General features: G+C 38.7%; 1 protein-coding gene across 2 annotated transcripts in view; it reads right to left on the bottom strand.

Moving 5' to 3' along the window:
- LOC119735505 (rho GTPase-activating protein 32-like) overlaps window positions 1-12,224 on the bottom strand; it is a 72,011-nt gene that overhangs the window by 50,626 nt on the left and 9,161 nt on the right. For both annotated transcript variants that reach the window (XM_038209216.1, XM_038209217.1), the window contains exons 3-4: window positions 9,037-9,133; window positions 7,484-7,569 (exon numbers count right to left, since the gene is read on the bottom strand). In XM_038209216.1, the coding sequence (XP_038065144.1) occupies window positions 7,484-7,569; window positions 9,037-9,133 (183 nt within the window). The remainder of the gene's footprint in view (window positions 1-7,483; window positions 7,570-9,036; window positions 9,134-12,224) is intronic.

Here is a 12,224-nt window from a genome sequence, read left to right as displayed (position 1 = left end):
AGGGGCGTGGCTAACTCGCAAACGGCGATAGGTCAATACATGTGAGGGCTCTATGCAGACTACCGGTACTTGGACAACCAAAAACGGGTGCTTTGATGGCCTGCTTGCAATGAAAGTCGAGCACATTGAAGACAAACCATATACATGTAACACATTGTACATCTACCTCGTAGATGTTACCGACCAGTTACTGACCAAAAAATACCACCAAAAAAGATGGGGGCTAAAGAAGGATGCGCCTAGAACAACTTGCCCTTCTCCCTCCTCAAGCGATGATTCATCAGGGTCGGCCAAGAGACCGCCGCCCACATTATCAGTGCCATGGCAACCCGTGGCGGTCGCTCCTTCCCTGTACTCCTCATTCAGGACGTCTTCTTCCACGATTGACAAGCGATCGTCGTCCTCTTCCGGCTGACCGACGCAAGACAACAGGTATCGCAACTTGGATTTGTCCATCTTTTTTTGGCGGTGACGACTTTAAAGTGAAATTCTGAGCCCAGTTTATCGATTATCAACTGCGGGCGTGATGACATCGAGCAGCAAGACACAATGCAGGCTGTTTTGACAAGTGTGGGGTATCATCTTAGCGCACAGCAATGCCAATGACATCACGTAGCATTGATATTTATCATAGATATCATTTAAAGTTACACACTGTCAGTGATGCTCTGCGAATCAAACAGTGATGATATGTACTTTATCGATAATAACTGTTCAGATGATGACATCACACAGCTCCACACGAAGCTGAAGCATCAAACCAGGTTAAGACTTGTCAGCGATGTCACTTCAATCACATAGCGATACCTGGTATCACCAGAAACTACGGGATGTCATCACACTTTGAGTAGTCTTTCAAATGGCACTGCGCAGCATCACATGATGTATTGTCTCCAGGTGAGAAATACTGATGCACAAAATTTCTCCACAATTTTCAATTTCTAAACACTTGTTGATGAAACCTTTCTGGGGACGAATTGGCTGCCTAAAATCCAGACCACTTTGATGATCGCCAGTTTGTGAAGTACCAACAGTACAAGCCTAGGAGATTAGCTTCCTACATTTAAAAGATCAGGCATGATGTCCAAATGCTGTGGTATCATCATGAAAGACAGGCCACACGACAACGTCAATCGAACGTTTGAGGCGGCGAGAACACATTACGCAAAACTCATGGCAATGTTCCATTTAGTTCAGAGAAAAGTTTAGTTCATGTTCGTGTACACGTAGTGCTAGCTGACAATGACTGAACATGAACATACAATGTACAGAACATGTACTAAAACAAAGTCGAAATGAAACTGATCGAAAACGAGCCTTTCATTGGAGATGCAGTGCGCACAAGTCTGCAAATGTCGTATACAGATATTCAAGCTTGCTTCCATAGTGAACATTTGACAAATAAACATGTTCGTGTACATGTATACGTGTGCTTGTGTAGATGAGTTATTTATACATGTACATGTACCTCTGTGTTTCGGTTTCATACTGACAGAAGGCAAAGAACTATTGTTTAAATTTCCTCCTCAAACGCCAATCAAGTACAATGATAGATTTGGTGTCACACTTTACAATTAAGCAAATACCGGTACTCTCGCACACACGAGCTTGAACCTACCGGTAGACAAGTTCTGCAAAAGGAATTAGTGATGACTTAAACATCGTCCAGCATAACTTTACAATGAAGAGATGTTTTGTTTTTGTTTTTTTTTCTCTACGCAGTTAAACTAATGAATGATGATGCTACTGTACATGAGTATGTAAACACTGGTAATAGTGGACTAGGGACAAAAGGGTTAGGGCACAAACAAAGGGCCCATGATTGACCGATAGTCCACAATTTAAATTCGTGTACAAAACCAACGAGAGCTGTTCCTAAAAAGTTAGAGTATAAACAAAGGAATGAGGATTAGGGACAATGGGGGGTCCACGATTGCCGGTGTTTACACACTTGCATACCTTGTGTATCCTAAGTTTGTACTCAGTGCGTACATGTCTCATGGTTATACAGAGTGTCCCAAATAAAATGTAGCAGTCAAACAACATGTTTCTGAGGAAACTAAATTGTGTTTTTTTGTTTTTAAATGAATGGAAACACCATGTGCGAATAATTTCTCAAGTAAGAGAATGGTTCTGAAAAGAACCAGAGGTATAAACTCGACGTTCCGGTCAGTATGCTCTGACCGTCTTCAGGAGACTGCTCTGACATTCTCCTGAAGACGGTCAGAGCATACTGACTGGAACGTCGAGTTTATACCTCTGGTTCTTTTCAGAACCATTCTCTTAGTTGAGAAATTATTCACACATGGCGTTTCCGCAAACCTTTCATTATTTAGTATCTCCACCATGCAAAGCCTCAAATCGTACTTTTTTGTTTTTGTTTTGTTTTGTTTTTTAAAATATTACCATGAGATGATAGAGCACGTTTCTTTACCCTTGACACGATTTTTGACAATTGGCTTGAAAAGGCTCCGACATCCTCAAACTGACAGCTACATGTAGGTGTTGTTTTATACACTTCAACATTAATTGTATATGTAATTTCCGTATTTTCATAAGTTCTTTTCACCTCACGATGAACATGTACCCTCTCAGTATTCTGCTTGCATACTGTAACTGCTGACGTAATGAAACCGGAAATAACGTGTACGGTATGTGTACATAAAATGCATACTGAAACCTACTATTCCCCATAGAAGCATTTTATTTTTTCAAAACAAACAAATGGTTATACTGGAACTTAGGCTAAATTTGGTGATCATTTTTCTGTTCCGACATAAAAAAAATATTCCCAACTTTAATAACTGGGCTGTGTCTAATGAAATAGTTGTCTGCCCGACCACTCTGCGTTTGTAAATCAACAAATGCCAATCTCCAGTTTGCCTTTTTTTTAACAGTGAATTGCCAAACCAGTAGTTAACACTCTTCTACTTTAATCATTTGACATCACCTTGTGCCATTTTCGACACTGCACTTTTTAGGGTTTAAGGTTAAGGGAGCAGGGTGAAGGGCGGGGACCCATAGTGTGATCACACCGGGGAGCCTGGGTACCAGACGGCACCCAGCTGAACTGCAGTACAGGAAACGGATACGATTACATGGAAAAATACTGCAAAACTGTCGAAAACACTGCGAGGCATAAGATTAGAACACCCTCTCTCCCAATTCAACCAAATAATGTCAATTTTCAGCACCTTTGAAGTTTTGTATGTGTAGGGTATTCTGCGGGCAAAATTCCAACAATTGCTTTCAAAAACACATCAACATTTACTCAGTCAAGTCTGGTAATTTAGAAAAAACCCCAGTAAATTCGAAACCACACAAGATTTTGTACACTATTTTCCAATTGGTAATGACATTAATGAAAAGTAAAAAAACGAGGAAATCAGCGGATCCGCGGAAAAGTTGCATGCCTGTTTACTGGAGCCTGGGTATGTGGAAAAATCAATCAGATGTGTTGTCATTCAATGAAAAGTGATCGTTTTACTTTGACAAATTCAAGACTTAATCATGACAAAATGTGTGCGTTCTATTTGTCTGACTGTTTTTCAAGGCTTTGATCGGTCAGAAACAAACAGAAGGTATGTTGTACATGTAGTGCCTAACAAGAACATTTCAACCCTCCTTTTGTTTGATCAGTCACAGACAGTCAAAAATTCATTCCACCTCCCCTTCCTTGCCTTTTACAGGGCTAGTCACCAACAGTCAGGTCATCTTTCTCTAGGCACAGTGACTAGTTAAATTCCATTAACAGACACAAGCAGGTAAACTGGTAGGCTTATCAATCTTCTACAGCCAAAGCATAGCTGTACAGGGTGTCCCAAAAAAATGCTCCACTCTCCTTTTTTTTACAAATTTAAGCAAACCTGAATGCATAAATTTTTTTATTATGCATGGTAAGAATGTGTTTTGGTTGTTATCTACCAAAAAAATTGGATTATACTATCATTCAATCCACTAGGGACAGAAATGCTCAAATATGAACTCGCCTCCATTTGACAACTGCGCTGGGGACTCAAATCACCAATTTTAAAATGTTGATTTTTGTCAAGTGTGCTTTTCAAAAATTCTACTTGGTATCTATTATGAAAGACCAGTCACTCAAGCAAACAATAGAAAACCAACCAACCATGGCATTGTCCATTTATTGGACTTTGACTAAAAATACCTATTTGTAAATCAACCACACGTAACAATTGTGAACCTACGGCTGATTGTTCACAATTGTTACGTGTGGTTGATTTTCAAATAGGTATTTTTAGTCAAAGTCAAATAAATAGACAATGCCATGGTTGGTTGGTTTTCTCTTGTTTGCTTGACAACAACTGATCTTACTATACTTTATGCTATGTCTTTCGATTTTTAATGACCTAAGTGTGAAGTGAAAAACAAGGAAACCAGCTAATCCCTGCAAAATTGCATGCCTGTCAACTATTTATATTCACATACTGGTACATAATTTTCGCAGCTTGAAGACAATAGCTTTGCATTGTTTTGACAAAGAGTTTGTAGTTTAAACAGCCGAAGACCTCAGCTACTGCGCAGCTGAAAAACAGGAAGACGGATTTGAGGAAGTGAATACTGGAAAGATGAAACAAAAGCTGTCCCGATACAATGGGCAGAAATCCACTTTCTGTTTTTGTATTATGAGTCACTGATTCACCGAAGTACCTAAATATATTTTTTGTCATTTAAGGGGAATTTACACATCATTTGCTTTTGCTGTAATTTTCAGAAATGGATGGATTTGGGGGCTAAGTATTTTATAGCAAATATTGTTACACTGACTTGTTTGAAGTTTTGAGTTCGTAGATGCTGGAAAAACAAGAAACACAATAATTTTCCTGTAGTCTGGTTCCTGACCCCACTTAAGATTAAACAGAACAATTATATAGATGTAGGACAATTGTAAAGTCAGGGAACCAGTGTAGCTGGCTTGTACGTTCATAGGTGTGTAATCGATCGCAAACAAAATGTGGTTTAACTAAATATGGTAAATTTGGGACAGTATTTGAAGAAAAAAAAATCACCTTTTTTTTCATCGCTGGTTGGCCATTCAACGTTGGAAATTGATACAAAAATACCACTTTTCTTGAAAATGACAGCACACCAGGTGCCATGATTTTACAGGATGCTTTAGACTGCCATTCACTAAAAGTCCATTAAGGTATTTCATAATAATTTGGTAGTTTTGTTTTTTGATGTTTGCAAATGTATATTTCCTTTAAAGGCACATACACAGTACCAGTAGGATCATACATGTATGCATTTATCCCAAAAGTAACCTACCAAATTATTATCAAAAAGCTTACATGTACTTGGATTAAAGATCGTACTGGTACTAAACACCCTGTGAAATTATTCCGGTTGGCTGACTGCCATTTAGAAGAAATCAAGAATGATTGTTGGAAAAAAGAGTAATATTAAAAGAAATCAAGTCTCGTGATGAAAAGGTTGTGCATGGTTTTTCACTGTTTTCTCAAAAAGCGTAATATCCACTGAAATGAAACTGGAACGGATTAGGTTTTGAACATTTTTCTTTGAATTTTTGAGTGGTGTTATTATTGCAACGAACAAAATGCATGAAGTGCAAATGATCCAAAGCCTTTAAATCTGAACTGAGTAAGTGTCTGAGTGTAATTGGGGACCAGATTCTCTACTTTTTTGAAGTACAAAAGTCTAGTTCCAAATTGCTCTTTGTTTTTTGTTTTGTTTGATTTTTTCTAAATGTAAATGTATACATTGTAATGTTGACTGTGTTGTCAAAAGTATTACTTTTTGGTGTTCAATTTCATTTTGAACTTGTGACGAAAATTTGTCATCGATTTGAATGACTGTTTTTGCCTCAGGATAGACGAAAGATTTTCAGCTAATTTCATTTTCACTGGATGCATTCAAAAATGGAAACATGGACTTTGGACCGATGTTTGCCAAATCAAATCATTTCCTCATAACGTGACCAATGAAGTGTGAATTCTAAATGTAAATGTATACATTGTAATGATGACTGTGTTGTCAAAAGTATTACTTTTTGGTGTACAATTTCATTTTGAACTTGTGACAAAAAATTGTTGTCATCGATTTGAATGACTGTTTTTGCCTCAGGATAAAAGATTTTCAGCTAATTTCATTTTCACTGGATGCATTCAAAATGGAAACATGGACTTTGGACTGATGTTTGCCAAATCAAATCATTTCCTCATAACGTGACCAATGAAGTGTGAATTCTAAATGTAAATGTATACATTGTAATGATGACTGTGTTGTCAAAAGTATTACTTTTTGGTGTACAATTTCTTTTTAAACTTGTGACGAAAAATTCTGTCATCGGTTTGAATGACTGTTTTTGCCTCAGGATAGACAAAAGATTTTCAGCTAATTGTTATGTGACTGTGTTGTCAAAAGTATTACTTTTTGGTGTAAAGTTTAGAAATTGTGACAAAAAATTCTGTCATCGATTTGAATGACTGTTTTTGCCTCAGGATAGACGAAAGATTTTCAGCTAATTTCATTTTCACGAAACCTCTGGATGCATTTAAAATGGAAACATGGACTTTGGACCGATGTTTACCAAATCAAATCATTTCCTCATAACGTGACCTCTATTGACACTCTTTTGTCCAGGGATTGATTGTGTAATTTTGGAGGCATTCTGTTTAATAATGTCAATATCTTCCTACTTCCACTTTCTAATTTGAAGAGGAAATTTTATCAAACAGTTTCACAGTAACCCAAAGAAAATAAACACTGATGAGACAGGCTTCCTTAACCCTGACTCCCTAGCATGGGCGTCGCCAGGATTTTTTCTAGAGGGGGGCAAACATTTTTTTTGCCCAAAAATGCTTGTATTTCTCAACACATTCTCGATTTATCAGTTTTAGAGGGGGCAGGGACATTTTGCCCCCCCCCCAACTCATTAAATTTACACCACTTTGTCTTTGCGCCTCTTTTTCTTTTCTTTTTTTCTTTTTTTTTTCTTCTTTTTCTTTTTTGCTTTCCAGGGGGTGGGGGCAGTGCCCCCCCCCCCCTTGCGACGCCCATGCTCCCTAGGCCTTTTTTCAAGGATGTAGCCTCAATCCTGCAAAATCCTCCAATTGGCCTGATGGAAAAATAGTATTAGGCTTAATCCTGCAAAGTCCTCCATTATTTCTTGAATATGGTCTGCGGAGGGGTGACCACTGCCTGAATCCTGCAAAATCCTGCGGCAGTGACTGTCAATATGTTGAGGCTTAGCCAGTGACATCCTGGAGCAGTACGGAGGATTTCAAGCATAATCCAGGCCTATATTTATGCATGGCTGAGCAAAAACAACACAAGGTCCAGCCCAAGACCTTGACAAAGTGCATCCTACGAAATTAGTAACGCACTTTTGCCATGTACATGTAACCTCAATCCTTCAAATTCCTCCACTTTGGCAAAGAGGATTTTGAAGGATTCAGGGCGGTTAGGGTTAGAAGGTACATGTGATTAATATAATACTTACGAAGAAGAGGACATCTTCTTAATGCGGAGACTCGCTCTCCGTCTAAGGTTGGTTTCGCCATTGCTTTCTATTGTCGTGAGAGGCACCTGCGGACAAACAACAAGTAAATAATTTGCCAATTTTGGCAATTTCCCTCAGCAACAGCTTTTATACCTGTCATATTGAAGGCATATGATCATTTGCATGAATCCCAAAAGCTTACTCGGATTAGATCGTACCTGTGCTAATTTTAGTAACGTGTGAAATTATCCATTAGGTTTGCTGTCATTTAGAAGAAATCAAGAAATGTAGGTGATTTCCAACCGGCTGATTTTTGGAATAAAGAGTGCTATCGACGAAACCGCGTTTGGTAATCAAAAAGTTGTGCGCGGTGTTTCATTGTGCGCACAGTTCCATTCCACAGTAAATGGAAGTTCCATTGCACGGTCACACTTTTGGCGGCTCTGACCAAGCAGGTGATGAAGATTTATTCAGGCGTTGTATAAAACAAATAATGAATGTTTTACATTCGTGCAATGGATATTGGGTGACCGATGGGATGATCCATTGCACTAGCTGTAACATTCCGTCCGTCACCTCGTGAAATTATTCTTACCATTGCACTCATAAACATTCACTTTTTTGTATACCATCACAGATTCATCACAAGTCCGGTGACAAGTTGATCACAAGTCATGAGGTGACAGATGAAATGTTCCATTTCACAAGGCGAATTATTCTTAATAATAATAATAATAATAACAGATAATTTCTATATCTGGAATCTTACCATTGTAAGATGGTAAGAATACCATCTGTATTCTTACCATTGCACGAATGTGAACCATTCATTATTTGTTTTATACAACACCTGAATAAACCCTCATCATCTGATATAGTGTGCCACGTTTTCTCTTCTCAGTCCTGAGTAAAATCTCGACAAGAAGTTGTTCAGTTATGAATCAGTATAATGCTTCAACAGATGTTCCTGTATGTTTTTGCAAATTTGTCTAATCGTTTGGCAGCATATTTTATTTGCTTCTTTGTGTTGGCAGCCGACCTACAAGTTCTGATATTTCATCTTTTGTTAAGAGAACAAACGGCGTTTCAGTCTTGCGTTAACATCCGCATTTTGTGAAATAGATTCGTGTCACAGCTCCACCACCGGCAGCACTGAAACCGTGTAATGGAAGTTCCATTCACCGTGCAATAGAACTTCCATTGCACTGTGCATCGCGCGCGCACGCACCATGCGTTAAGACAAATAATTCAATGACATGTGATCAACGATCCACCAATCAGATGACGGGGATTTATTCAGGTGTTGTATAATATACAAGTAATAAATGTTTTATGAGTGCAATGGTAAGAAAAACGGACTTGTATGGACTTGTGATGGACTCGGCTACAACTCTGCCCATGAACCAACAAAAGTAACCAAAGGCCTTTGGCATCAAAAGTGTTTGTACTTAGCCGAATTTGGCAGTTAACAGCAATATGACCTTAAATGTTAGCCAGTAACCGATTTTGAGTAAGCAATTCTCTTGTGCTAAGCAGGGTTCCAGATTACAAACCTTTGATATTAACTGGCCACTGCCTTCGTCAACAGAGTGCAGTCTCCCTGCACGGATGTCGGCATCGTTCTCCGAGAACTTGCGGATCTTCTTGCCTCTGTTAAAAAAATAACAATGAAAAAGAAACATGTACAATGTACGTGCACCTGTACTTGACAGTTGAACTTCAGTGTAATCAAAGAAAACTTTTTTTTTTTTTTATAATGTCTGAAAAGTAGAAAAAAAATACAAGAAATACACTTACATGTAGGGTAAAATGTACCAAGTTTCATTAAAATTTATCTTGTAACCCTTACAGAAAGAAAAGCCCACAAAACAATCGGCAGAGGTTTTTGGGGCGGAGTATGTTTGTAATTTGCCTCAAGGCATCCTTTATGATACCCTTTTTGTCTACAATTCCAGGAATTTTCAGGTCAAATCTCAGGCAAAAGTTCCCGAATTCCACATTTCAAACTGGATTTTTTTATTAAAAAAAAAAAAAAATCCCAGAAATCCGGAAAATCCTAACAAATCTCTTCCCTGATGTAATTACAAGTCGGCACAGAAAGGCTTCGGTATGTCTGGTTTGTCTCCGAGTTATTCTCTGGGGGTTTTCCTCCCACATTCACCAAATCAATATTTCCTTTCTCGCCTCCTCTACTCCGTGGTCCGTTACATCAATCCTAGAAAGCCACTGTCTTGTCAGCATGACTAAAATTATACATACATTTACCAGTACATACCGCAACATATGAAAAATCTGACGAACTGACGTGAACATAGTGAATGACATGCACTCATATGACGTACTGGTTAGATCCTTAACAGAATATGTGTGGAGCAAATCCAATGAACTGCTAAAAACTCTTCATTTTTATGCAAGTGTGTTTAGGAAGCACTACTCATCCTAGGTACATGTACCTTAAAATAGTTCATTCATAAAGTTTGATGTAAAGTAAAACCGGCTACAGCCCCTACCTACATGTAAAGTGTGCACGTTTGCAGCCACGCCTAATTGTATTATACACGTATTTCCCAACTGCCCAACCCAAACTGACCAAAATCACAACAAAGGCCAAAACTAAGATCAAAACAAACCCACCTCACAAAATTGGAGAGTTTGTACTGCACTGTTCATAGTCATCAACAAATCCAATCAGTATACTTTTAAATAAACTTTTTTTTTTTTCTTTTTTTTTAAAACATCCAACAGCGCATTAGTGCCAGAACAGCATGGATTTATAAGACTTGGTATAAAATGTGGATTTCCGTTTGAATAAAAAAAAGTGCTCGAAATCTAAAGACAGGTTCTTAACAACTAACCTGATGAAGTTTTAGCTCTGAAAATGCTGTAAATATTCTAGGATCTCGATTTCAATTCAAAAGTTGCCGAGTCACGTTTTGAATTGAGCTCAAAATCAGCGTCCCGGGGACACGTTCTAATTCAGCCGATTGCATTTACGCGATGTCACGTACTGAAACGACGAATAATAGCAGCCGTGCGTGCACGCCATGTCATTATGCTTGCATGCACCCATTCACGGATTCACCAAATTACAAACCAACTGCTAGCGGAAAATTTTTGAAAAAAAATGCATCGCTTGGCGTATCTTGGGAAACAGCCTTCTTTTACTGTTTTCTTCAAAATGACAGCATGCCAGAAAGAATAATTTCACAGGGAGTTTAGTGCCATTACTATCCTCTATCAACCATAAGCTTTTCAACTGTACATACCGGTACTTTCATAATATACTTTTTGGATACCGTTAGCTGCAAATAATCTACTCTACCTTCAAATAAAAGTGCACGTTGTGGTCAAGTCATGACGACTTTAACAAGAAAAAGAGGGGAAAAAATTGGTTTTTTTTACTATTGACGTCACTGTTTACAATACAGATGCTTGCGTGACTGTTTTGCATGTCGGCACCTTACTGGCATTATGTCATTGGTGACACTGTGTACTGGTATCCACTCGATTCACAAGTACCCCCTCACCGGCAAAGAAAGTACAGTTGGGGGTGACCGACCGATGCCATCTTGCCTCACTGCAATTTCGCCACGACGCGCAGCCGTACCACTGCGTGTACATAGTACAAATCCCCTGGTGTACGTGCGTCACTCACAAGGAATGGTGCACGTCAACCAGCTAAAATGTCCTGCCAATGGGACGTCGTTGCTACATGTAGGTAAAAGGGCGCCCTCTTTCGTTGGCGCACGCAGCCCATACTGCTGAACTGTCGACCAGCACACATGCACCAAACCTAAACCAAAGCTAACCTAAACCTAACCTAACCAAAACTAACAATGACTTAAAACAAAACCAGAGCAAACCTGAAACCAGAAGCTACTGTAGCAAGTATTTTGGAAAATTAGCTTCTAGTCAGGTGATAACAGGACTAACTAGTGCAAAATCTAGGCCACCCAGTCAATACTATCACAATTAACAATGCAACCAACCAATGATGACCAAAAACAAAACCAGTGGCCAATCTTGAAAACAAACACGGTACAAAAAAAACTTATTCTGGCATCCAAGCAGTGCAGTTTCACCAGAACATTCTCTAACCGTGATGTTGAATGGGTGAAAATGTTGCCATAGCCTTTGTTTCCGTAACCTTAAAGCTACGCCGTCCTCACTTTACAGTATTAAGTCCCCCCAAAAATTGTCCATCTAAACATTTTTGAACTACAAAACCATAAAGTAAATTTCAAATATTTTTAATTGTGCAGATACTCCTTTTTTTTGGGTCTAAATTCCGATGAGTTTTATTTAATTTCAATCATGCCTCACAACTCAATGGTCACAACAACATTTGTGGACACTTGTCCTTGCCTTAACAAGTTCGCTTCGGATCTGGCTGTTTTTATACCCAGGGGGTACAGCAACACATTTTCAGGCAAATATGAAAAAAATGGGGTTATTTTGTGTGCCTGCTTCTGAAAAAAAAGCTTTTATATTTGGTTGCTAACGTGAGTAGACTGGCTCCTGTCAATTCCTGTCCAGTCATTATCAATTCTAAAAAAAAGGGGGGGGGGGGAGACAGGAACCAGTCTATCCTGTAAGAACCTTATTAATGTAACACTGCATGTACAGTGTAATTCCAAACAAAAGGGAATCCAACTGGTTTTCATGGATACAAATGTTGAAGATCACTGACCGACTTCGTCTGCTAAACTTTCTTAATAAAAATTTTGGGATTTGCTGTTAT

The sequence above is a fragment of the Patiria miniata genome, unplaced genomic scaffold (assembly GCF_015706575.1).
Source record: "Patiria miniata isolate m_02_andy unplaced genomic scaffold, ASM1570657v1 HiC_scaffold_29, whole genome shotgun sequence".
In the NCBI taxonomy this organism is placed as follows: domain Eukaryota; kingdom Metazoa; phylum Echinodermata; class Asteroidea; order Valvatida; family Asterinidae; genus Patiria; species Patiria miniata.
The sequence above is the reverse complement of the archived record's forward strand: the minus strand, read 5'-3'. Positions and strand labels throughout refer to the sequence as shown.